This window comes from Rattus rattus, chromosome 3 (assembly GCF_011064425.1).
Source record: "Rattus rattus isolate New Zealand chromosome 3, Rrattus_CSIRO_v1, whole genome shotgun sequence".
NCBI classification, from domain to species: Eukaryota; Metazoa; Chordata; class Mammalia; order Rodentia; family Muridae; genus Rattus; species Rattus rattus.
The window spans coordinates 202,841,748-202,869,599 of record NC_046156.1 but is presented as its reverse complement, the minus strand read 5'-3'; the positions used below and the strand labels follow the sequence as shown (position 1 = coordinate 202,869,599).

Here is a 27,852-nt window from a genome sequence, read left to right as displayed (position 1 = left end):
TCACTAATCAGGAAAAGTAAATCAAAGCTACAATGAGGTTATCATCTTACTCCTATTTAATTGGACAGTCACAAAGGAAGGTCACAAATACTGGAAAGGAAGTGAAGAAAGGGGAGGTTTTGTACACTGCTATGGGAACATATCAGTGTTAACTATTATGGTAGCTCCTCAGACATGTAGACCACATAGTCTTATAGTCATACGTCTAGTTGTATGGGAAAAGGACTTGCCGTTAGTATGCTGAGACGTGTGTGTCCAATTTGACTCAGCATTACTCACAATAGTGAAGAGATGGGATGAATGCACGTGTTCATCAACAAGACGAATGGACAGAGACAGCACGGACATGCACACAGACACATATAAAAATGCCATTCAGCCTGTACTAAGGAATAGAATGGTACTAACTCATGTAGAAGGGAGGGACTTGGGACATAGTGAAGATTTTGGTTAAAGGACACAAAATTTCTTTTAAGAAGTTAAAGAGATCTATTCAACATAGGAAAATATACTTAATATAATACTCTTTAAAAACATCTCTTTAACAGCAGATCTTAAGTGTTCTCACCAAAATTTGACAAATTATAGAAGTTCACTAGTTCAATTTTGCCCTTCTACAGTGTGTAAAATATAAAACACATGACAAATAGTTTTATTAAGTATTAACTTTAAATAAAAATTAATTGCAAGGGCACAGCAAAAAGTGATTTTATTCAGTATACCCATTAAGTGAGACCTCACTACAAAGGTGTGTCTGCTACGACCTGGCTCCAGGGGGTGGACGATGGAAGCCTGGTAAGCCCTTGAGAGGGAGCCAAGTAAAAGGCTCTTCCTTCAGCTTAGGGCCCAACCAACTGTGCTATCATCTCCTCAAACGTGCACCTCTACTACTGCACCCACCAAGAGCTGTCTTTGCGATGCTCTCCCGAGAGCTGGCACCGTGCTTAGACTACCAACTTACCCTTCCTTGGAACTGAAAAGACCCTGCCTTGGACATTTTGTTTCAGTAAGAGAAAACTGACTGATATATTGGCACACTATAAACATTATGAAGTCTTCCAATCTATCACTATGCTCTACCTCTCCCTTAGATGTGCTGCAATTTCAGCAAAGTTTTGGTGTTATTTGTTCTGAGCTACTGGGGATTGAGCCCTAGGACGTTAGGCATGCTGGGACAGGTGGTCTACTACAGAGTGACCTCTGCATTAATTTACAAGTCTTGCTTTATATTGACTATATACCAAAATTCCATTAAACTTACATATTCTTCCTAATAACACCTTTAAGATTCCTTCGAATTTTCAAAGTGAAGAATTTCTAAGAATACTAGGTTTTACTTAACTTTTTCCAATGTATATATTATTTGACTGCTGTACTGGTTTACTTCTGGGAGCCCTCCAGACTAATTCTGAGGAAAAGGAGTGAGAAAAGATGGGAGTGGAAGCTAGGAGAGCCTCAGGGTCAGGTCTACATAGTGAGTGAGCTCAGGACAGCCAGGACTACATAAACAAAGACCCTCTCTCAAAAAAGGAAAAAGACACATGCACACACACACAATCTATGTTTACTGAGTTAAAAAGAAATTTGGACTAAGCTTCTAACCTACACTGTAAAGTTTGCCCTCACAGTTTTTTGTCTAAGTTTTGTCTGTTTCCTTTATTATTCTCAATCTTTTTCCCTTTTAATTTAATCTACTTTTTAAACTTGTTTTATGGTGCTGAGCATATACTCTACCACTGTTTTTTTCAAGAGTTCAAGCTTCAAGAGTTATATTTCAGACTCCTCTCTAAGCAATACGTAATGTCATGAATACTCCCCAAGCTGGACTTCTGTTTCACACCTGATCTCGTTAAGCGTGCAGAGCAGAGCTGGCTCTCCCAAGACATCAATAAGCCCACCCAAAGTTGAGTAGTGCTCACACAAGGGAACTCTTTCCGAGACATGGTAATAGTAGCACTACGGACTAACCAAAACCTCTGTAGACTACCAGTTAGAAATGCATTTATAATGCTACCAACTCAATACAAATCTGTTACCTATACATACAAAAACATATCCCTACATACAATATATTTAACCATTGTAAAAAAAAAATGTTAAAAATATCTTGAAATGTTATTGCTATGGCCAGCTTGACTGTCATCTTCTATTTACGTCTCAATTCTCAATCACTGTGCTGGTTAGTTTTATGTCAACCTGCTACAAAGCCAGAGCCATTTTAAAGAAGGAAGCTCAATTGGAAAAATGCCCCTACTAGATTATCCTGTGGGCGGGCCTCTTGGGACCAACTGGGAGTTGGTGTGGCACAAAGCTCACTGTGAGCAGTGCCACCCCTTAGGCAGGTGGTCGTAGGTTCTGTAACAACGAAGAATGACCAAGCCATGGGGAGCAAGTCAGTGAGCAGCACCTCTCCCTAGCCTCTGCATCAGGTCCTGCCTCCAGGTTCCTGCCCTTGTTTGAGTTCCTGTCTCGACTTCCGTGATAGACTATGATAGGGAACTGTAAGCTGAAAAGGCCTTCTCCTCCCAAGTTGCTTTTGGTCATGGTGCTTTATCACAGTAAAAGACACTCTAAGACAATGACCTTCAGAAGAATTGAAATATCATATCCATAAAATACTATGTATAAGCAACTGATTTTAGTGGTGCTTATAACAAATACTTTGCCAAACAAGTATTCCTTTTTTCAAATATGTGTATTTTCTAACTTAATGGTAAGTAGTAATAATTTAATTTTAAAACATTCTTTGGAACTACACCAATTTAAACTGATAACTATTACTACGGACAAGGACCTAAACAATCCCAGTGAGTAATTTGTGTGATAGTACCACTTACCATATTCACTGACACACTATGAACTCAATAACTAGATGTAGGGAATCACTAGGAAATAACACCTGTATGCAATAATCATTCTTAAGCACAAAGAATAAAATAGTAGTGGTTGATGGTGTGAGAGGTAACATCTTAGAACAACAAATACAAGTAAAATATAATTTTTACCTTAAAGAAAGTTACTAATGTAAATAAATGTTTCTTCTTACACTGCTTTCCAAGGAAAATGGAGTAACTAGCGACAGCAGCTCACTCACAGTCTACAGATTCTCAAGTGGATACTCAATACACGCTGTGTTGATGACTAGAGTCTTAAGCAGTCAATCCTGAATTGCAAAAGTGCAACACTGCCACCGTCCAGAACTGGCGGGACAACCATGCCATCTAGTTCTCTTTTCTTTCTGCCTTTCAGGTTACATTCCCAAAATATGTCTGCAGTTGATTTAGCAAATCAACGTTAGCAAATTCTAACACCCAGTCTTAGGTTTCTGACATCCTTTTAATGCGAGTGCCAAATTTATTTTTAAATAACTGACAATTCAGTATTTTTCAAAAGTTAAGATCATGTCAATGGAGTGTCCCAACAAGGACCTTGGAGGAAAGGCCAAGACTCTGTCTGCATTATTTTAAAAACTTCTTTTGTAGTTAAAATGTGTGAATAGCCAGCCACAGAACTACTGGGCAGCATGGTCATAGCTTAGGCTTAGAACACAGCAAATACCTTGATCTGCTGCCTCCGCAGCATGGCAAGCTCGCGCATGTCTCGGAAGGGCTGGAGTAGATACTGGTAGAGCTCTGTTGTAGCTTCTGCAAGGCTGCTGTAGGCTTCGTCCTCCATCTGATACAGGTCCAGAAGCTCCACCATGCTTTCTATAGTCTTGTGCTTGTCCAAGAGCTGTGAACAACAAAGTTTCAATACTAAGAACACTAAATACTGTACTTGCTTTTGAGCCAGAGTCATAAAGGAAGTAAACAGTTTGTACGGCGTCGCTCACTTCTATACCCCAAGTGTCTCACTGTACAAGACCACAGCCTGATTCATTAGAGAAAGGAAGACTACCTGCCTGCTTTAAACTGCAATCTAGTAAATGTCCTCCAATCACATGATGAAACAAAGCCAAAGACAACTATCACTGTGCTGATTGGTTATTGACACAAACATATACACTTCTGGGACTGGGCATTTCTATGGGGCATTTTCTTGATTACTAATTGGTGCAGGAGGGCCCAGCCCACTGTGGTAGTGTCACCCCTATAGAGATGGGCCTGGGTAATATAAGGTAGCTAAGTAGAAGCTATAGACAAGTTTAGTGACATCCTCATCTAGTGAATGGGGAAGCAAGCTCAGCTACATAAGATCCTATCTCAAAAACTACCTATCACCACCAGCGTGTGGCAGACAGACACAGATACACACACACACACACACACACACACAGAGAGAGAGAGACAGACAGACAGACAGACAGACAGACAGACAGACAGACATGTCTTAGGCCATTAAAAAAAAACTCTTAGAAATTGAACAGAACTAGTATATTGCGTATGGTTTTGTTTTTTGTTTTGTTTTACCACAATGAAATTATAACTAGAAAATTCTCAAAAAAAAAAAAAACAAAAAAAACCAAAACACCACCTGTAAGAGACTAAGACATGGCTCAGCACATTTGTACTTAAAGGCCCAGCTTTGATTTACAGCACCCCAGGGTGGCTCGACAACTCTAACTCCAGTGGCAGGAGAGTCTACACCTTTTCTGGTCTCCAGTACACATGGTCCACAGTCATACATTCAGGAAAATACCCACACATGTAAGATTTTAAAAGTAGCTTCTTTAACATGTGAAAAACAAAGAACGTACTTAGAGATATCAAAAGAACCACAAGGAATGTAGAAAATATTTTAAACATATTTTATTATATTCATGAGAATGGTTCAAGCTCTACATGTTAAATTAAAACTTTTTTTAAAAAGATTTATTTATTTATTATATACTGTGTACACTGTAGCTGTCTTCAGACACACCAGAAGAGGGCATCAGGTCTCATTACAGATGGTTGTGAGCCACCATGTGGTTGCTGGGATTTGAACTCAGGACCTCTGGAAGAGCAGTCAGTGCTCCTAACCACTGAACCATCTCTCCAGCCAAAATTAAAACATTTTAATAGGTTGTATTTCTCACTATATGCGAAAAATGTACTATATACTTTTCACTATTATTAAACAAGCTGAAAATGAATAGTCTTTCAGAGCCATCAAAGCACTGACGACAGCCAGTGATGTCTCGTCATCCTAAGACAGCCTGCTATCCTCAACATTTTGTCTGATAGGGAGGTACAGAGAGCAGTAACTTTTTGAAGGAGAAAGCAAGAACAGAAGAAGCTGGTGTGAGGAGAACTGGATTTTTGTGTCCAAGCACACATACCCCCAACTGCTCCAAAGACAAGCAGGGTCACTGCTTGGGCCTAGAATTACAAGGCCAGCCTGGGCACCTGTTCTCTCAGAAACAACAACAACAACAACAACAACAACAACAACAACAAAATGACTATGGAAAAAGAAAGGAGGAAAAGAGGAAAGAGAGAGGAGGCAAGAGGGGCTGAAGGGCAAGTAAGCTCACTTTCTGTGAACCAAAAACGGGATGGGAAAACCTGAGCTGAATTGGTGAATTGGTGCCATCTCCCTCTAGACAAATTTGAGAGTTCAGTGGTGGAATACTTGTCTAGACATCACCCAGGCCTCAGCCAGGTTTATACCTAGTACCACAGAGGAAGAACAAGGCCCTGTCCATACTTTTTTATGTTTTACTTTCTGGATAAGAATGATTCTTGTCTTAGGGTTTTACTGCTATGAACAGATACCATGACCAAGGCAACTCTTACAAGACCACATTTAACTGGGGCTGGCTTTCCGGTTCAGAGGTTCAGTCCGTTATCATCAAGGCACTGTCCAGGCAGGCATGGTGCAGGATTTGCTGAGTTCTACATCTTCATCTGAAGGCCCCTAGGAGACTGGCTCTTACGTGGTTAGGAGAGTATTATTGCCCACCCTGCACAGTGACGTACTTTCTCCAACAAAGCCACACCTCCTAATAGTGCCAACTCCCTGGACCACTCTAGTTCTCATGTTAGAAATTAGCCATTCTGGATATCATTCTGTGACATTCTGTTCTTAACAAGGCCTTCTTTCAAGAGTAACTATTTTACCAGAGCATAAACTACTGGAGTTTACCAGAACCTTACTTATCTACAAGAGATACAGATCCAACTCATAACCTCCCTTGCCTTTTGTCACAACACAGAAGCACTTGTCAAGATGGCAACCCAAGGGCACAGAACACTTTCCCATACTTCCTCTCCATCCAGTACCTTGCCACCATACTAATAGTCTCCTATGACAACAAGGAAAATCAACTGACAAAAAGATACATCTCAACCAGGTCTCTAGGGAAATTCAAAGACAACATGAAGACTATCAAACAAAATTTTAACCCGATACCTAGAATAACAGTCTTAATTCCTAAGCCCAGTGGTTCTCAACCTTCCTAATACTATGACCCTTTAATACAGCTCCTCATGTTGGGATAACTCCCAACCATAAAATTATTTTAGTTGCTATTTCATAACTGTAATTTTGCTATTGTTATAAATTGTGATATAAATATCTGATATGCATGTCTAATATATGATCCCTGTGAAAGGGTCGCAACTCACAGGTCGAGAACAACTATTCTAGTCAACTAAACATAAAACCGAAAACTGAACACCTATTAGCATCGTCTTTCCACTCAGTAGATTAGGTCCAGGATCTCAATACAAAAATCACAAGACACACTGAAAGGTGAAGTGTAATCTCAAGAGAAGAAATCATCCTAACCAGATTCAGTTAAAGATAGTGGAATTAACAAAACAATTTCTACATGACTATAATTAAAACTACATGCTTAATCAGAGAAAAGAAAATAGGATTAGCTGAATTAATCCTGACAGAGCAGACTTCAGAGCAAAGGAAGTTATCAAATACACGGGAATATTCAACAGTGAAAACATCCTTAGTATGTGTACATGTACAAATGGAGCACCAAAATTCAAGACAAAAGCAGACTGCAGGAGAAAAACACAGAATCTACTATTAAAGAGAAGACCCCAGGACTCCTCAATAAGAAAACATGACCCAACACCACATCCACCAACTGGATAGCCACCTTCCATCTACCAGCCACTTCTTGTAACTGCAGCAGAATACAGTCATCATTCTCAAGCTTACACATTCACCTAGGCAGACATCTGTGTCATAAATATGACAAATTTAAGATTAGAAAGTTTATTAAATATGCTCTCAAACACTAATAAAATTAAAATAGAAATCATTAGCAGAAAGACTACCAGATCTCTTAAATACATAGAAATTAACCAAATTAATTCTAAATAAGGATGAGTCAAAGAAAAGGTCTTAAAACAATGTTGGGGGTTGGGGATTTAGCTCAGTGGTAGAGCAAGCGCAAGGCCCTGGGTTCGATCCCCAGCTCCGAAAAAAAGAACCAAAAAAAAAAAAAAAAAAAAAAAACCCAAAAAACAAAAACAAAAAAAAAAAAAAAAAAAAAAAAGCCATGCTGGGGATGTTTAGGGCGATGGCTCAGGTAACTACTCTTGCAGAGAACCCAGTACCCATACTGGATGGCTCACAATATCCCAGAACTCCAGCTTGAGGGGTAACCAACCTTTGACCTCTGTAGGCACACGAACTCACATGTATATACTTATACACTGACATAAATGAATTCTTATAATTGAAATAAAACCTTAAAAAACATTAAGTGAAAATATAACAAAATTTTAGACATAAAGAAAAGCAATACTTAAGGGGAAAATGTATAGCACTGGAAATACTATAAAATATATAAAATCAGTAAACTTCCACTTTAAAAAACAGTAAAAGATGAAATTAACCCTATGATAAATAGAAGAAATGAAAACAAAGAAGAGGGCTCATTAAATTGCTCAGTGGGTAGAGCATGCAATCCCAGGGAACTGCTGAGACGAGAGAAAATGAGAGGAGAGGACACACACACATACACACACACACACACACACACACACACACACACACACACACACACACACACACACACCCCACACACACACACCCCACACACACACCCCCCACACACACACACCCCACACACACACACCCCACACACACACACACCCCCTACCTAAACACTGAAAAGTAAAACTGCCAGGCACAGTAACAGAGGTGGAGTCTGTTGACGACCCACTCTTCAGAGTTCCAGGCCAGCTAGAATTACATAGAGACCTTGTCTAAGATTTAAAAGGTGACTTTTAGAATAGAAGAGAACTCACTGACTAAAAGGCGATAAAAATCATGAGTTGATTCTAAGAAAATAATAAAACTGCTAACAAGAGTTAACGAAAGGTTAACAAAGAGAAGACATAAATACTAACATCAGAAGTTAAGAGGATTTACCCCTTGCCGGTCCTGACCCTGGACAGCAGAAACACAGTAGAAGAGAAGATTTAGGGAAAAGATCCTTATGGGTAGAGTGAAATTATTCTGAAGAGCTATGGCTGCACAGACAACTGAACAACAGTTCTAGTATGCTTCTCACTGCAGGAAAAGGATTCAGAGTGTCCTACCATTGAAGGTGTGAATACAATAGAATAAAAAATAGACTCGAGAAAGACTACAGTGTTGACTCCAGTATACTCAGAATTGACCAGAGAATACCTTCTTGCTTTGTTCAACAAACATTTCACCCACACTACACTGCAACAGACTTCTTAGGTTATAAGGGACACAACGGGATGTCGTTTCTTCTGTCAATGAACTTGCTTGAAGTCTACTGGAGAAATACATTAATCGAACTCATAAACAATTTAAAATTGCAATGTGAACACCCTCAAATACTAGCTTCTTCTCCTGGCTACATACTCATGGTCCATCTCCCCTCATGGCAGCTTCTTCATCTCCTCTCATTCTTCTCCTCCTCCACCTGGTTTCTCCTCTCCTTTCTCTTCTCTTGTAGGGGTTACAAATGGTCAAGGTAGTCCTCACACCCTCAGAAAGACTGACTGGAACAATCTAACAGGCTTTTATAAAAAATGCTGACAGGAAAGGGTAGCAAATGTTTTAGAGCAGTAGTTCTCAACCCTCATACTGCAAGTCTTAATACAGTTCCTTGTGTTGTCGTAACCCCAAGCATAATTTTATTATTTCGTTGTGAGAGCACGGAGACAGGCCAACTCCATGACAGATATGTCACGTGTTCCACTGTGTTCATAGGGGCCTTATTTGTGATAGCCAGAAACTGGAAAAAAACAGATGTCCCACAACAGAAGAATGGATACAAAAAATATGGTTCATTTACACAATGGAATACTATTCAACTATTGAGAAGAAACCAAATCAATGTGGGGGGGCAGATGGAGGGAGGGATTTGGGTGGGAGAGGAGATTGGGAGGGGAAAGGGGGAACATGATCAGGTATTGGCAGAGGGGTGGGGGAACAGAAGTAAAGCCCTGAGTACCAGCAAAAAGAATAGAAACAGGCAACCTCGAGGAGTAGGAGGAGGTGGGAAACCCTCTACAATGTACCAGAGACCTGGGAGGTGAGAGACTCTCAGGAGTCAAAGGGAGGGACCTTAGATGAAATGCCCTACAGTGGGGAGAGGGAATTTTTAGAGTCCACCTCCAGCAGGGAGAGTGGAGGGATGGGGTTGCCATCCCACAGTCAAAAACTATGACCCAGAATTGTTCCTGTCTAAAAGAACTTTAGGGACAAAAATGGAGAAGAGACTGAGGGAAAGGAGGTTCAGTGACAGCCCAACTTGGGATCCGGCTCTAGGGGAAGCTCCAAGGCCCAATTATATTACTGATGCTACTGTGTGCCTACAAACAAGAGCCTAGCATGGCTGCCCTGCGAAGGGCCCAACAAGCTGACAGCCAACCAATGGACTGGGGTTCAAATAGGGAAAGGCAGGAAGCTGAGGAGGTGACCCCATAGAAGACCAGCATTCTCAATAACCTAGACCCCTGAGATCTCTCAGACACTGAGCCACCATCCAGGCAGCATGCACCAATGAGGCCCCTGACATGGATCATATATACAGCAGAGGACGGCCTGGTCTGGCCTCAGTGAGAGAAGAGGCACCTAACCCTCGAGAGACTTGAGGTCCCAGGGAGTGGGGAGGTCCGGTGGGGTGGGTGGGATATCCTCTTGGGGCGGGAGGTGGTTGGGGGATGGGAGGGGATGGGATAAGGAACAGAGGCCCGACCAGGAAGGGGATATCAACTGGACTGTAAAAATAATAATAATAATAATTAATAATAATTATAGTAGTAATTTAAAAAATAAAAAATAAAAGTCCACTTGGGGGAAACACCAGCTATCATACCTCACTTATTCAGACTCAGATCTGTGAAAATTTACCATAAATATGGACACTGAAATAATGTGGTAATTGTCATTTCATCAGAAAGAAAAACTATTTTTACCACCCCCCCCAAAAAAAAATTCTAGGTAGAGATCAATGGTAGTGAAGAAAGGAAAAACAGAGATAAGCTAGGTCAGTAGGTGTTAATAAAATCAAAAAGGAGAAAAAGAAAGACAGGGTTTTCTGTTTTGGTCTGCATTTGCTTTAAATGATATCATGGAAAAAATTTTAAGCCTGGCTCAAAAATCCACAAACTATCTTGCCATGCTCACACCAAAAAACAAAGAGCAAAAAACAAACAAACAAAAAACACCACTAGTAAATTTTTGCTCAATGCTATAAAACAGGCAGCACAGCCATAGGAAAGGTGGGTGCTGGCCTGGCAGTGAGTGTCTCAGTGGTGAAAGTGTTTGCATCCAGTCTAGGATGCCCCGCAAAGCCAATGGGGAAAAGAACAAAAAAAAGGGAGGGAAGAGACACAGTGAATACAGCCAGTCTTTAGTGTTCCTAAGGAGCCTGCGAGCTGCTCAATGTCTATGGCTAAGAGCACTGACTGCTTCAGTTCCCAGCACCACATACATGGTCACTCACAAGCGTCTCCAACTCCAGTTCCAGGAGACTAAGGACACCAGCTTCTGGCCTCTACAAGCACCAGGCATATAAGTTGCATAAAGTTTGACTACCAGCACCATAAAAATAAATAAAGAAAGAATAATGGAACGGGGGTTTGGTGTGGTGGTGCACTCCCTTAATCCCAGCACGTGGGAGGCAGCAGGCAGATCTCTGAGTTCAAGGCTAGCCTGGTCTACCTAGTGAATTCCAGGACAGCCGGGGCTGCTAGAGACCCTGTCTGTTTTAAAAAAGAAGAGAGAAAGAGAGAGAGAATGGAATCTCAGAAGAAAATATCTGTAAGAGGCATGACCATTTTTAAAAATGTTTTACTGCTAAGTTCAGAAGGTTTTTTTTTTGAAAGTATGAATATTAAAGAGGACACAGGTAGTTAGCATGACAAGGGCCCATAATTCCTGAACCTCCCCCCTTCTTCTTCTTCCTTGCAGTTAGCCAACACTAGACAGTGAAGCCCAACTCTCCCCAGTGGGATGAGACAGTCATCACGCATAGATCTGTGATAAAATATGGGAAGCCATCATAACCAAGGCAGCTAGCTCAACGTTAACTTCCAGTTTGGGCTGGAACATACAAACTTGTCCTTTTCAACAAAGATAGATAACCGAGTGAGTGTGTTCCCTTGATTTTGCTGGCTTTGCTCTGTGCTCCTTCATGTAGCATAGACATAAAGGGTCTGGCAGTGTGAACTGCCATATCCCCCTACAGGAAACAATTTAAATGCATATCCCCTCAATGCAACAACTGTTAAGTTCAAAGGTACCTTACAGATATACTTCACTTGCAAATGTCTCAACACAGACACAGAAAAGCAGAGCACTTGCTTAGCATGCTAGAGTCCCAGCACCACATACAGTGTGTATAGTTGCACATGCCAAGAACCTTTAACCCTGAGGACAGAGTCAGGAGATCAGTTCAAGGTCATCCTACAGACGGAGTTTGACATCGAGACTATGAGACCTTGTCTCAAAACTTAAATCTACTTAATGGAGTATTACATAGCTATTAAGAGAACTATGGCTTGTTATGGGAGAGAGAACATATGGAGTAGGGTAGATAAGGTTCTAAGTTCTTGGTAAAGTTCTATTTGAAAGAAGGGACAGAACTGAACAGACAGAAGAATGGGAGACCGGAAATGAGGATGTGTGTTTTACTCCTATTTTAAAAATCAGCCATCACACAGATATGTATGTGGGAGAGCAGGGGTCAGGGAGATGGCTTCTTGTTGAGCCAGGGTTCTACTACGTAGACCAGACTAACCTTGAACACAACTCCTCAGTTTCAATTTCTCGGATTCTGGGATTACAGGTATACACCACTATATTCACTGTATAGACTTTTAGTACGGTTTTGTAGACATTCCGTCTCCACTTCCCAAAGGAATTCTAACTTACAAAAAGCAGGAAAGGGGGAGAGGGGTAACTAAATCATCTCTTCACAAAAATACCCAAAACTATGTACACTTTTCCTACAGGATCCAAAGTGGCAAAGCCAGGCATGGATTTGTCTTTTTTTTTTTTTTTTTTTTTTTAGCAACCTATGTAACATTAAGGTCATGAAAGACGTATCCCCTACCAAGGGAATGACTGATGAGTTCATCACTGAGCTCTCCTCAGATGCCAGCAGAGTTCTAACTTGAGGCAAGAGTGCTCCCTCCAACGTGGCCTACCACCCCAAAGCGTGTTGTAGGCTACACAGATCAAAAACAAGGAAAACAGTTAGGGAGGATGGGGGAGGGGTCTAAATTTTTAATCATAAGCTTTTCACTTATACCTTTTAAAGGCAATAAATCCTTGCAGGTACACACATGAACCTTATCTTTAATTCTACTTGAAAACGAAACTTTGCTTTTATAATGATTAAACTCCCAAGTTTCACAAACAACAAAATTAAAGAAATGAAGGGAAAAAAAAAAAAGAATGGCAGCAACTCTAAATAACAAAGGGAAGTCAGTCACTCATGTGGTGTACAGCAGTTCAAGGTTAGAAAACCTCAGACACTATCGACCTGAGTTAGTTAGACTTTCAAGAGCACTAAAGGCAATGCAGTACAAATAGTTGTAAATACTATTCTCTGCCCAAATAAAAACATTGAGTGACTACATGCCTATTAATTTATAATAAGCTTCACAGATACGTGCAAGAACTAGGGTAGAAAGGTTTTGAGACCTTTAAATACTTATTCAGTATTTCCAGCATGCCTTTACTCTCCCACAGGGCAGTGCCCAACTATGCAGCAATGAACTTAATACTCGTGTGCACAGTGTCTTGCAGGGCATCTCACCTCACAATACTAATTTATTAATATGCCCTTGCTATAAAGTTTCATTTTTTCCAACACTAGATTACTTTAAAAGAAATAACTTTTAACTTCAAATATACTTCTATTTTAATCTAAGTAATCTGAAAGTATTTTTAAAATAAATGAATGTATTAAGATCAGAATTTGCTCAACAGACTTTAAATGGTCTCCTGCAAGACACTAGCACAGGGGTGTGTCACCATCTACCGAGATGAGGAAGACTGACCAAAGAAAGAAAGGGAAGAGAGTCAACCAGTATTCTCAAGTTCAGAGAATAAACAAACTGTGCTTTGGACATTCACTGGTCATAAACTGAGATATATAGGATACTATAAATAATACAAAAGTAGAAAGAACTCAGGACAGATTTTGGGATGAAGGCAGTCAGAATAGCACATTTAAAATGTGAAGTCTCTGAATGAGGATGATGCACGCTTGACCAACTGGGCAGTCCTGAGACACTAAGAATGCAGATGTACCTGGATGTAAAACACCCTGCAAAGTATCTGCCAGGACCCAGACCAGTCAGCACAGCATAAGCAGTGACAGAAAAAGCACGTGGAGAAGCAGGGGCGTGGGAAGTACAGTTCTATGTTATTTCTGCTTCAAGAGCTACCACAGAGGCTGCTAGAGAGCACTGTCAGCTCTCCCAGGACCCCCAGCACCAGCCACAGTTCAAACTACCTACGTCTCTAACTCCAGTCCCGGGGATTTACTCTCTTCCGCCCTCCATAGGCATCATACACACATGGAATACAGACACACGTGCAGGCTGAACACCTCTACACATAATAAATAATAATGGTTTTGGTTTTTTTAAACTCTGACAAAGCTCTTCTGCACATTTAGGTAATTTATTTTGCAAACATGGAAACATGAAGTAAAGATTTACATATAACTACCTAACCTAATAAGTAAAACAAACGTGTGTGTGTGTGTGTGTGTGTCACCGAGGATCCAATGTAGGTAGGGTCTTGCTTACACCACCTGGGCAAATTCTCCATTACTTATATTTCCAACCCTTCTTCTTTTCTTTTTCCTTGAGACAGGATCATACAGCTCAGGCTCACCTTGAACTAAGCATCCAAACATGACCTTGAACTTCTTCCCATCCTTCTGTCTTTACCTCCCAAAAGCTAGGCTTCTAAACCCAGGGCTTTCTGCATGGGAGACAGGTATTCTGCCAAATGAGACCCCTAGCTCCTTTTCCCACTCTTTTAGACAGGGTCTCACTATAGCTCTGACTAACCTGGTACTTGCAATATAGACAGATCCTCCTGCCTCTCCCTCAGGAGTGTTGGTATTAACAGGGAACCATCATGCCTGTCCCCCAAGTCCCACACGTACACACACACTTTTTGTTCTGCCATAAAGTCTTTAAGTTACTGGAACTCCTGTAGCTCAAGCAGGGGTTGACCTTGGCCACTCTATTCCAGCCCCTCCTAAGCAGTGGGCTTCAGGCTGGTACCAGACCCTGCTACATGCCCTTTTCATTTGCTTACATCTCAGGGTAATACTGGCAAGAGTGGGTTCTTAACTACCTTAAACCTAAAACAAAAATCTGCTCAATGAGAAAAAATGCCTCCTCTAACACAAGGACAAAGTTTTCTCTAGTTTCTTAAAGTATAACAAATTACTTTTCAGCTGAGCTCATAGACCTAGTAAACAGAACAGTGGATAGTTCACTAAAAGGGGGAGTAGAGCGAAGGGTGAGGACTGAGAAAATGTTAAATGGGTACAAAGTCACAGAAGAATTAAGAATTAAGGAGGGGCTCAATTACATAGGTTATTACAGTTATTTTAACAAAGATTTAAAAGAACTAAATGAATGAGGTAATAACCTGATTAAATCAATATGTAATATATAAATGTACTAAACTATTACTTAGTGCCCTACAAACATAATTATTGTGAAAAAGTTTTCAAGGGTCCCTAAAAACTGTAGCAAAAGAAAAAAGTGCCACTTTTCTTCAGGAATGGGTGCTAGAATCATGTAACCGCATGAGATATACTTTATCACTGTAATAGCAAGCTGGCACAGACAGTAACAGTACTACAATCCCACAGCGTGTCCCATGTGCAGTCTGCCACAGTCCCAGGGCTATCATGCCCTAAGCCTTCCTATTCATCACTGACTCACACACAACTACTAATCCTGCAAGACCCATTCATCGATACGGCCTCACAGGGACACAGGCTTTCACAGTGCCTCTTCTGTTCAGATACACAAATGTTCATTGTCTTACAATTGCTTACTGCATTCCATGCAGTAATATGCTATGCAGGCATGTAACTTAGAATCAACAGACCACAACATGTAGCTTAGGTAGACAGTGCCATAATACCTACATTTTATGACACTGACTTATTTATAAACACATAAATCTTCTCCTTCCCAAATAGGAATAAATCCTTTCAAAGATTTAACATATAAAATATTTCTTCTCAAGAATAAACCCCTGGCATGCTGGGACAATAGTTCAATCAGTAAGATGCTGTTTGAGTTCAGATACCTACAGCCATAGAAAAAAACAGATGAAAAGCTTGTGCACAGTGGCATGCACTATGGTGCCCAATGCTGGGGAGGCAAAGACAATGGTGAAGCTCAAAGAGTAGCCACTGTTTAACAGTCACAGATCCTATGTCAAAAGTAAGGTGGAAAGCAACTGAGGAAGATACCCAACTCTGACCTCTGACCCCACAAGCATGCACACGAAGACACACAGGAACCCATACACACATAATGAAAACTAAGTAATAAAACTGGGCTGTGCGTGGTGGAGCAGGTCTACACTATCAGCACTCATGAGTCAAGAGGACCAGAAGTTCAAGGTCACCATTGGCTACAAAGTCAAGCTACCTCCTGGCTACGTGAGATCCTGCATCTAAACGAAGTAAAACTCAACTCTTTTGAAAAGCACATTAATAAAGGTAGAAGGGAGTCGATTACAGGCTATAGAGAGAATATTTTGTGTCTGTATGGATGTGGGGGCAGAAAGGATTCTGGGAGTTCCAGGCAGGAGGCTCACCTGGGAAGATGGGGTGCAGAGGCACGGCAGCTGAGCACAAGTGACCGTCCTCGTGGCAGAATGTGGACTGGAGTAAGTGGGTTCTTTTAAGTTATGATCTAGTCAGAAGAGCCTAGCTATATGTCAAGGGATTTGTAAACATAGTTTGAACCTGAGTCTTATTTCTGGGAGCACAGAGAGAGGAAGAACGACCCAAGTAAGATGACAGACAGTTCTCAACTATCAGACACACCATACTCTAATACATAGGAATTCTCTCACAAAGAGAATATTTTCAGTAGCAGTTGAACTCGACTCAGCAATCCATACTATCCAAGACTGAGGTAAAGATACGCACGTACAATCTAAAAAAAAAAAAAAAAATCACAACATTCCGAAAGAGCAAGTATATTTTAACTGATCAAAACAGCCAGCATTTAAAGAGTAGAAAGGAGAAACTTAGAAATAATGAACAGATGAGTACAGTGCAGTGGTCCTCATCTTCCTAATGCTGCGCCCAGTTAATACAGTCCCTCAGGCTGTGATGACTCCAAACAGAAAATTATTTTTGTTGCTCCTTCTCAACTGTAAATTTGATGCTGTTATGAACCGTTTTGTAAATATCCTACATAAAACCACCACCAAAAGGATTGCAACCCAGAGTGTGATGGTGCGTCTATGCTCGGTCCAGGGAGTGGCGCTATTAGGAGGTGTGGCCTTGTTGGAGGAGGTGTGTCACTGTGGGCTTTGGCTTTAAGACCCTCACCCTAGCTGCCTGGAAGTCAGTATTCTGTGCTAGCGCAGCCTCCAGATGAAGATGTAGAACTCTCAGCTCCTGCACTGTGCCTGCCTGGAAGCTGCCATGCGCCCACCTTGTTGATGATTGATTGATTGATTGATTGATTGATTGACTAATGTCCTTGTAAGAGTTGCCTAGGTCATGGTGTCTGTTCACAGCAGTAAAACCCTAAGACAAGGAGTATAATACGTAGTAAAGCTTAAGGGGCTAAACTGGGTTTTTGTTATTGTTTTTCTTTTTCTTTTTTCTCCCCACCACGTACCAAGACAGGGTTTCTCTGTGTAGTTCTGTCCCGGAACTCACTCTATACACCTCTCCAGTACCATGCTTCCTACCATAACAGTAATAGACTAAACCTCTGAAACTGTAAGCCAGCCACCTCAACTAAATGCTTTCCTTTATAAAGTTGCCCTGATCATGGTGTCTCTTCACAGCAACAAAACATTAACTAAGACAGCCAGCCTGGGCAATACATTGAGACTGTCTCCAAAACTAAAAATCCAAAAAAGACACACCAAGAGTTTAGAAGCAGGGTGTGGAACTCTGGGATAAGGGTGGGGAAAATCAAAATTATAATCAACTGTACCAAAAGGATCACAATATCCTGTAAGGCCAACCAAAACAATTAGATTCATTTGTAGCAGCAACCTGTCTTGAGAGTCCTGGAGGAGTTTCTGATGATGCACAAAGCCAAGATCAACCTGCTGATCTTATTTTGACATTATATCAGCTTGGGGATATTTTACTTTGGGAATCAGCTTCTATCATCCAGACATATCTGTAATTGCCAAGCTTGTTTTTAGTACAAATTGGTTTGGATTTCTGAGGAGTCCAGCAGCCCACTAGTGTACAGTACCTCAGGAGTGAGGGGACAAAGAATGACTTTATTTACTCTGAGTTTCTACACACCAGGCATAGATAGGGCAGATGATCTCACTCATGACCTATGAAGTAGGAGCAATTTTATATCTCTCCAGAAACCAAGAACCAGAGGCAGAGAAACTCAGTAACTTCTCAAAAGTTTAGTCCAAGAAAGTTACCAACAGCTCCCAGACTAACTCACGTTCTTAACTACTTCACTATGTGGCCTATACTCACAGGTTGTTCTTTTGAGTTTACAGAGTGAAAATATGAAACTATGAAAAGAATAGTAAGCTGAATAGGGCAACTGGAAAATGGTGCAGTCAAACACGGTTTTAAAAGAACAAAAGCATACTTAGATTCCTCCCAATTCCAATCTATAAATTCTAAGCATGCTGACACTTCCGCTAAGAACTGTTCCTTTATCTAATCTGTCTGGCAATTTTCACCAAGACAAATAAAATATCTTTAATATAAGTAACTTCAGGTTCCACAAGAAGAAAAACAGCTCAAGAAAAACAGTCAAATCCAAGGAACTCCAGGGAGCCCGAGCATAACAAGCTGTTTACAAAGCAGCTTCAATATGAACATAATTTCCTTTTACTACAATGACTTATTATGCCCTTGAAACTTCCAAGGTTCAATACTACTTAGGAAGTCAATCTACACACTTCCTCTTTTAAGACTTCGCTAACCCATACTTACTGTCACCTTTTATTTAGCTCCCTAGTATCAAAAATGCACTTAATATAAACAATACAACGGAGGGTCTCTAAACTAAAAACAAAGTCAGGAGTTGACATCTTTCTCCTCACTTTAGATCCACCAAGAAACACTAGTAAAGAAACTAAAATGTTTTAAGTGCAAGTATAAGGGGGAAAGTAAAGACTAAATTAAAAGCCATGACTCAGTTGTTTTAGGCAGGAGCATAGGCTATGCCAGATCCCCTACTTCCACTTTGGAGGCTAATAAGTATTGAGAGATACTTGTGAGACAGCATTTTTCCTTTCAAATAGGATATATCTGTGAAAAATTTTTAAAGTGAAATATGCCTACATCTAAACCAACTTACTCCTGGCCAGAACAATATAAAACAAAACTTGAGAATATCTAGCCAGGCGTGTTTGAAGGAACCTTTAGTCACATCCCCCACCTGGGGGAGGTATAGGCAGGAAGATAAGGCCAGCCTGGTCTACATAGTTCCAAGCTAACAGGGCTATATGGTGATACCTAACTCAAAAATAGAACAGAAAGAAAAATCACACACTGTTATGTGTTCCTCCTGTAACTTTAGGTTGAGAAACACAGAGACACAGAGACAGACACAGGACAAGAGAAGAGGACAGGAGAGGAGAGGGGAGTAGAGGAGAAAATGTGTGTATTGTCTGAGGCAGGATCTGGTCTAAAGTCTACAGACCCTCCTTCTTGCCTCACTGTCCCAAACTCTGGAATTACAGGTATAAGCCACCATGACTCACTGTAAAAGTACTTCTATAAGTAAATCTAATACATAAAAATGCCAGGCATGGCGATGAACATTTTTAATCCAGCAATCGGGAGGCAGAGGCAAGGAAAATCTGTGACTCTGAGGCCAGCCTGGTCTACACATAGAACTCCAACACAGCCAGAACTAGATGATTGCAGTATATGTGCAAATCAAGGTTTTCCAAAAAACTTTAATATGATGGTTGGTCCTGACTGAATAGTTGATAGAATCTAGAATCACATAAACAAACCCCTGGCACTTATAAGGGAGCCTCTAGATTGGGTAACTGGGGCAGGAAGAATGGTGCTACCCTAAATATGGGTGGCACCATTCCGTGGGGTGAGATGCTGGACCGTATAACAAGAGTGAGCTGAGTACCAGCATTCACCTCCTGCTTACTAACTGCAGAGGAGCAATGTTACCAGCTTCCTCCTGTTGCCATGGCTTCACCACCTTCATTAACAGCAACATCACACTGTGCGCCAGAATAAATCCTTCCATCCAGCCAGCACATGAGTGAGGGGCCGTGTCAGAATCCCAGGATCTCAATTTGTCTGAACCTGTGCTGTTTCCAGAAGTTGGTACTGTATGTTACAAAATACTCCAAAGGTAAAAAGAACTTTACCATCACTATTTATAACCTGTTCTGGTATGCATATGACCTGCCACTTACTTAAAAGCTCATGTATTGAAGAGCATGTATTTGTCAGACAGTGGCACTATTTAGGAGAGACCTGAGCACAATAGGTTCATCTACTGATGGGTTCATAGTGGAAGCTTTTAGAAGGTGAAGCTGTTATAGGTGAAGCCTATCCAGAGAAGCAGGTCACTGGAATGTATTCTGAAAAGAATATTTTGTCCATAGTCATTGGCATTGAGCAACCCAGCCCCACCACTCCCTCTCTGCCATGATGCTCTTATCTCAGTTTCAAAGAGTTATTAACCAGGGGCCAACAAATATGTCCTTCTTTTAAGTTGTTTATATCAAGCCCCTTCATGGCAATACAGTAAAAACCGAGTCCTCAATGCTCTATCTTAACCTTGCAAATCAAGCCTCCTATCAACAACAGAGCACTAGGCAGATTCACAGGAACCATATCTTAGCCTTTTACAGAGAGAGTAAAGAGCCACAAGAAATTTCTCATTACAAGAAAGCACACAGATATTTAAACAACAGACAGCCCACATTTTGTTTTCTAGTCACACTACCAAAAGTACTTCATAGTCAGCAAAAGGCCAAATAAGTAATATGGGAGCAGTAACACCCCGTCATTCGTCATAGGTGAAGGTTTAAGAAATGAAGGGAACTATAACCATGCCTTCCAAATATACACACCAGCACACCATCAGGAGTCTGTACAAGTTAGCCCTGTCTTAGCAAGGAGGAACCAAACACAGATTGGATCTGTGAAATAATTTGAGTGGCACTATGCAATGTTGGACTTCAATGAAAGAGTGGCTTCAAAATAAGAGTGTAAGCAGTTAGATCAGCAGCTTTTAACCTGTGGGGCAAGGCCCTCTTTCTCAGCTCTCTCCTAAAGACCATCAGAAAACACAGATTACTTACATTACCAGTTATTAACAGTAGCAAAATTAAGGATATAAAGTAACAAGTTAATTTTATGGTTGGGGTCACCACAACATGAGGAACTGTGTTAAAGGGTCGCAGCACTAGGAAGATTGAGAACCACAATGATTTAGACCAAGAAATTCAAAAGAACCAGGAGTGATACCCTACTCCTATAATCACAGCATAGGAAAAGTGGCAGAAGCACTGGGCTACCTGAGACCCTTTTCTAATGATTTTATTTTTTATCAAGAAAAGAAAAAAGAAAGCTAGCAAGAAAAAGGAACCAAACAAGTAGCAAGTTATGGCAGAAAAAGCACAAGGTTGGTTGGCAGGACAAGCCTAGGTTTGTCACTTAACAGTTTATCTCTAGCCAAAGCTATGCCCACTTAAGTCTCAACTCTGGCTTCAATAATAAGGCAGACATTCACTTGCACTGAAGACTTAACTCAATGGTAGAGTACTGTCTAGCATTCAAGCTGGGTTCCACCAGGAGTCTTTAGAGCTCAATACCCAACTGATGCTAACAAGCACAAGTTACAATCCTCAAAAGATGGATGAAAAACTACAGCATCCTGACTCCTGAGAGAAGAAGAAAGCCACACTTACTAGAAGCCACCTCTGAAGTGCTAGGTAGTTACCAATCTCACACAGTCCTAACTATAAGACATCCTTTGCTTATCTTTCTGCCTCTCATCCTAGAGACTTAATAGCTAAGCATGCTATCGGATGTAATGAGTCCTAATCAAAATCCCGACTAATCTGACTCCAAACCCTGCTAAATTGTACACTGTGCCTCTTTTGACAGCATGTTCTGCTCTCAATGGTTTTAACTTGAAAGATATTAGAATTTAGAATATTTACACAAATAATAAATTCCAAAGTAAACAAATTTTAGATCTTAAGCAAGCCTCTATTATAATTGAGGCTTATGAGCTGAAACACCACAATCAATTATTTGAAGAATAGCTGTGCTTATACAAGAAACAATTACTTGCAAAATCTAGGTCAAAACCTATGTACACAGTAACACAAACCTTAGCTTGGACAACAGCAAAGATCTACTGCTATACTGTTCAAAGAGGCCGAGGTGGCACTTGTATTCATATAAAAATTGCCTTTCTGCTATATAACAGAAGACACTACAATAAATCCATTGAAAAACCCAAGACAAAACTACAAATAACAAATAGTGCATTTTATTTAGACAGGCTTTAAGTAATATATGATCTTAGAATGTGTCTGTCAGGCTGGAGAGATGGCTCAATGGTCAAGAGCACTGACTGCTCTTCCGAAGGTCCTGAGTTCAAATCCCAGTAACCACCTGGTGACTCAAACAGCTGTAATAGGATTTGATGCCCTCTTCTGGTATGTCTAAAGACACCTACAGTGTACTCATGTATAATAAATAAATTTAAAAAAAAAAAAGAATGTGTCTGCCATCTAAAAATAATTTATTAATATTTTATTATTGTATAACTTAAAAATCATCATGAACTATAATCTCCAGTCATTTGTCCTAAGGTATGTATCATAAACAAAAACTTTTTAAGACTTCTTAAGCTCCCCATACCAATTTTTGAACCTAGGGTTTCACACACTGTAGGTGAGTGCTCTACAACTGACCTATCTCCCAGCTCTCTTATTTCTTAATTTGACAGGATTTCACTTAAGTTCACCGGGGCAGGTCTTAAGCCTATGATTGTCCCACCTACCTCCTTAGTAGCTGAGACTACAGATCTGGTAACCCATATTAGACCTTAAGGGTATTACAAATATTAAACTCCAATTCAAGGAGAACAGATAATTTACAACAGCAGTTTTTCTTCTGGATGTTGTTGATTTTTATGTCTTTGAGACTGTGCCTCATGTACCCCAGGTTGGCTTCAACTTGCTACACAGTGGATAACCTTGAACTTCTGGATAACCTTGAACTTCTTGATCCTCCTCCACTGCAGGATCTCCCACTCCGAGTGCTGACACTAGTGTGGGATACTACAGGAGCGTTACACAGTGCTGGAAACTGAAACCAGGACTCCAGATGTCCAGCAACACCCAGAAACCACTCACCAGCCCCTCAGCCTTTTTGCTGTGTAAAAGTGTAAAAGTCAAGAGTTGAGACCCCCACATCATCCCCGTCAAGAAGCTAAGGGAAGAGGATCATAAATCCGAAGACAGTCTGGGCTAGCTACATAAGGGATTCTGTCTCAAGATCTAAAAACTTGCAACTTTAAGAGAATTTTAATCTAGTTTTGAAGAACATCTTCCTTAAGGAATATACATTTATCAATTTATAAAAACCATATTTACCCACAACTCTACATTAAGAGGCCATGCCTTAGCCACTACTGTTGACTGCTCTGAACTAGTGGTGGCAATGCTGGGAATCCAAGGCTACCAAGGCCTTGACATGCTACAGCGTTGAGCCACGTTTTTTTTTAAAATGGGAGGCTGGAACTGTAGCTTGGTGGTAGAGGATCTGCTTACTATGTACAAGAACTTTTGCTTAAATACCCTAACTGGAGGTACAACCTCCCTTAAGCAATTCACTCATCTTGAACAGAAACAAATATGGAATTTATAGCTAGGAAAATGTCATACTATGAGTAGGTAGCAGATTCGAGGAAACTGAAGAAGAAAAATATAAACAAGAGCTACATTTTAAAGTATCATTATCTATTTAATCTGTGATTTACCAGACATATCTAATATAATTTTGTCCAATTCCACAAGCTATGTTGATTGAGATATCAACTGAAACACTAAACTAAGTAGGAAAAATAAACTCAACAGAAATAATACAAGTGACATACAATTGTTATAAAATAGATTTTACCGTTAAAAGAAAAAGTAGCTACGGTGACATCTATCATTTCAGTGCTAGAGAGGCTGATGTGAGATGTTTTACTCAAGGGAAACCTGGGCTGCTCAAGGCTTACAGAGTCTTGTTTCACCAACCAATGTTACTGCCAAGGGATGGGGTATTGGCAGATCACTTACTTAGCATAATGCAAGCCACCCCATATACCCTGACACAATAAAAGCAAGTCACTAATACAGAGAAGAATGTAAGCAGTAGGAGAACACATTAACAACCTTCATAAAATTACTTAGAAAGGTTCTTGATACACTTCCATGTCCGTGGAAGACAACACTAATCCTCACACTGAACTTAATCTTTCAGTTTAATTCACAATAGGTATTACAAACTTGCTTGTCACTATTGAGAGCTAGTCTCAAATACCATTCACCTTCTTAAAGAACTGAAAGATTATGTATTTATTGTTAAGGAGTCTATAATAAACATTTGTTTCACAAGACAAAGGACTCTTTAAACTTTATTTTATTTCCGTTTCTTCCTTTGCTAAGAGAATAGTCAGCTGCAGTAGCTCACACTGTAGTTCCAGCACTCCAGAGGCTGTAGCACTTAACTGGGCTACCTATTGGTCAGTTTCCAAAGCCATGGAGCCACTCTGGCTACAGAATGAGACCTTAATTTAATTTTAATTTTTTTTACTTAAAAAAAAAAAACACCTTAAAGAGAATAAAACATCTAGTCAATACAATTTTAACTAAGAAAAAAATGTGTTTTAGAAAAAAACTAACCCTCAAAATTGAGTTCTAGAAAACTAAGTTTTTGGAAGCTCATTTTTAAAGAAAGCTAACCACCTTTTACTGCGTATCAATAAGGCTGAAAGCAAACATTTCTAAGTTGGAGATAAAAAGCTTCTAGTTTGAGAAATGAGCACATAACACACATACATATGGCTGATACTAAAAACGCGGCTTTAAAGCTTAAAGAAATACAGGGTGATATGAACACTGGAAAGAACATCCATCCTCCCAAAGAGATGTCAAGGCAGAAGTCTCCAGGAAGTAAGCTGGAAGTGAGGGGAGATGAACCCTAGGAGGCACTGTGGGTGATGGTCACCATACAGTAAACCAAAGGGAAGAGGTGCAGAGTCTGAAGTCTTTCCTTCAGTTTGTCACTACAAAGCTCTGGCTTTCCTGAAACTCCCTATTCGCACCAGGCTGGCCTTGAACTCACAAAGATCCACTTGCCCCAAGTGCTGGGATTAAAGGCGTGAGCTAGAGTGAAGAGTCTTGATGCAGGAAGCTGCAAATGTACTAATAGTGCATGGTATAAATGAGAAACAACAGTCTACGAACAGTCAGGATTCCTGGCCTACCACCAGTTAAACAAACATACATTTGACACCAAATTAGGAACCAGAACTCCATGAAAAGGAGCTTTTCTCCATCCCAACTTCAAGCACAGAATGTAGTGACATTAAAACAGTAAATTACTTTGAAAAAGTATATACTGTCCATTAGGAGAAGTCACCTTATTAAATTACACTTTTCCTAGTAAGTTTCTACAGAAGCTGGTGAGGAGGTATGACTTAATAAACATACCTATGTATAGCCTTAATTTCCTGTTATTTAAAGAAATCGAAGAGTATATTAAAGTTTTCACACTCCATAGAATAGCGTAAAGCATCCCTGCCCTTGACCTTCCCTCTCCCTAAATCAGGAGTGAAATGAGCCGTCTGTAAAGATATCACAGTCTAAAATTTTATTTATGTCAATTCTCTTTTGGACAAGTCAACACACTTTTTAAAAAATGAATTTAGGGCTGGGGTGTAGTTCAGTGGTACACTTTCAGCACCGCAAAACGCTGAAAAGTAAAATTTCATACCTGCGTATGTTACCAGAGCACACACACAAGGCAAACGAAAGCAGATCAACTTTGTTCCATCAGACAACTATTTTCAGTACATAAACATGACACCCTGAAAGAGGAGTTAATGTCTGGGCAAGTTACTTTGGGGGAGGGTAACATTCATTTAGTTTTAAGTTCACAGAATACCTGTTTTCTAAAGGCTTTCATCTCTACCTGTATCTTTTTGCTTTTTGTTTTTGTTTTTGGAAACTGGGTACTTGGGAGGGGGGCAAAAAACTTCCCAAAGATTCCTCGCTGAGATACGAAAAGAAAGCCGATCACCCCACCTCCCCCGTTCTTCCTTTTCCTGCGGATAGAAGACACTTCGCCCGCCCCAAACCCAGGCTCCAGCTCTTGGCAGAGACATCAAAGCCAGGACCGCAGCTCCTACTCACCTCCTGGATGCGCCTCCTGGCCCGCTGAAGCACCTCTTCGTAGCCCTTCTGCCGCAGCTCGCTGAGGCTTTCGTAATACTCCTCCGGATCATCCGTCTCGGTGAAAAGCACCTGGGAAAGGATCTTCCAGCCACACGTGTCCAGGCCGTGGCCCAGGTAGACCTGGAGTTGGTAACATAGAGCGTCGATCTCCTGCTCGGTCATCTCGGGGGCGCCCCCAAACAGCACCGTCCACATGCCGGACGGCTCTTCGGGGAACACCGGCAGGCACGGCTCCAGCTGGGAGTTCACTGAGCACAGCTGCTGATGCACGGCCCGCAGATCCTGGAAGGAGAAAAGCCCGGCCCAGCTGCATTCTTCAGCCGGAGACTCCTGCTCCGCGGCGGACGGCGACTGCTCCGAGTCGGGGAGCGGCTGTGGCGCCTCGTCCTCCCTCACCAATTCCAGGACCTCGATCTCCTCGGAGACCGCCCCAGAGGCACTCACCACCCGCACCGACGACATCGGGGGCGCCGGCGGGGTTGGCGTGGCACCGGCGGTCGCATCTCGGGATTCGGCGCCTCTGCGGTGCGGGCTGGCCTTGGCCCGCACGGGGCTACGGAGAGGACTCTCCGGTCCTTTGGCGGGCGGACCCCGAAGGGGATCCCCCCTCAGGCTGCGCGCGCTGCGCGGAGAGCCGCTCTCAGTCCAGGCCTGGCTCTTCCGTGGCCCGGGGCTCCGGAGCGCTGTAGAAGAGGCAGCGGCCTCGGGCCGACCCCTGGCCGCCGGGCTGCCGGGCCCGCGGCTCCCATCAGACGCTGACGTCCCGGTCTGTTCCCGGGAACCGCTCCTCTGTCTCTGGGCCGTCCGGTTGTGACAGGTTATAGCAAACTTGCCTTCAATCTCGTTCCAGGCCACAATGAACACAAACTTGTGCTTCTCGCGCTCGTCGAATACGTGGGGCCGCACCGCCACCCAGTCGGACTCAAGTGTCTCCTCCAGCGCGAACGACATGGTAGCTCCGGTGTCCGGCCAAGGGGGGCCGCCCGGCCGAGTCTCCGCGACGGTCGCGCCCCCAGCTCACCCTTGCCGGGCGCCTTCAGCCATCTTAGCGCGCCGGCCGCTCATCCACCGGCTCCTTTGTGGCGCGACTCTCTGAAGAGACAATACGCGGCCCGGAGCAGGTAGTTCACATGGTCACGTGCGGCCGGATCTGTTTACAAGCCGCTCGCTGCGGCAGCGCGGGGCCCTGGGCCGCCGGGCCGGCCTGCGCGAGCCCACGGAGCTGCGTGCAGAGACGCTGAGGCGCGCGTCCGCCGCTCGCCGGGGCCGACCTCCCAGCCGCCTCTCTGCCTCCCCGCGACCGCGCCGAGCCAGCCGGAACCAGAAAGCAGACTCCTAAACCTCCAGTCTCAGCATCGCCACAATGTTGCCATTCGGCTGTGACGTCGGCAGCTCCACGAGGGACGTAAACACGGGCACGTGCGGCACGCTGCTGACGCGGCGGCGGTGGCGGCGGCGGCGGCGGCGCGCGTCCCGACGGTGCCCCGCCCCCTTTCCCTCCGCGTCCCCCTGCAGCGCTTGCGCGCCGCCGCCGCGGCTCTGGGCCCCAGCCCCGCCCCCTTTTTCCCGGGCCGGGAGTTTGTGGCTGCGGGGTGACGCTTCTCTCCAAGAGGAGATACTGCTGCGTCTGGCTGCACAAGTGGCCTTGAACCCCGGGAAAGAGGAGCAAAGGCAGAGGAACACTGAGACTTTGTTCAGGGACCCTTATGTAGCCCTCCTTCACCCTGAGTGAATCTGGATCTCAACTGTGTTCAG

The 27,852-nt window shown here is 42.2% G+C and overlaps 1 protein-coding gene across 1 annotated transcript in view; it reads right to left on the bottom strand.

The window, feature by feature from the left end:
* Jmy (junction mediating and regulatory protein, p53 cofactor) overlaps positions 1 to 27,512 on the bottom strand; it is a 69,924-nt gene extending 42,412 nt beyond the window's left edge. The window contains exons 1-2 of the mRNA XM_032899023.1: positions 26,056 to 27,512; positions 3,559 to 3,732 (exon numbers count right to left, since the gene is read on the bottom strand). Of these exons, the coding sequence (XP_032754914.1) occupies positions 3,559 to 3,732; positions 26,056 to 27,048 (1,167 nt within the window). The 5' untranslated portion in view covers positions 27,049 to 27,512. The remainder of the gene's footprint in view (positions 1 to 3,558; positions 3,733 to 26,055) is intronic.
* Positions 27,513 to 27,852: the final 340 nt, after the last annotated feature.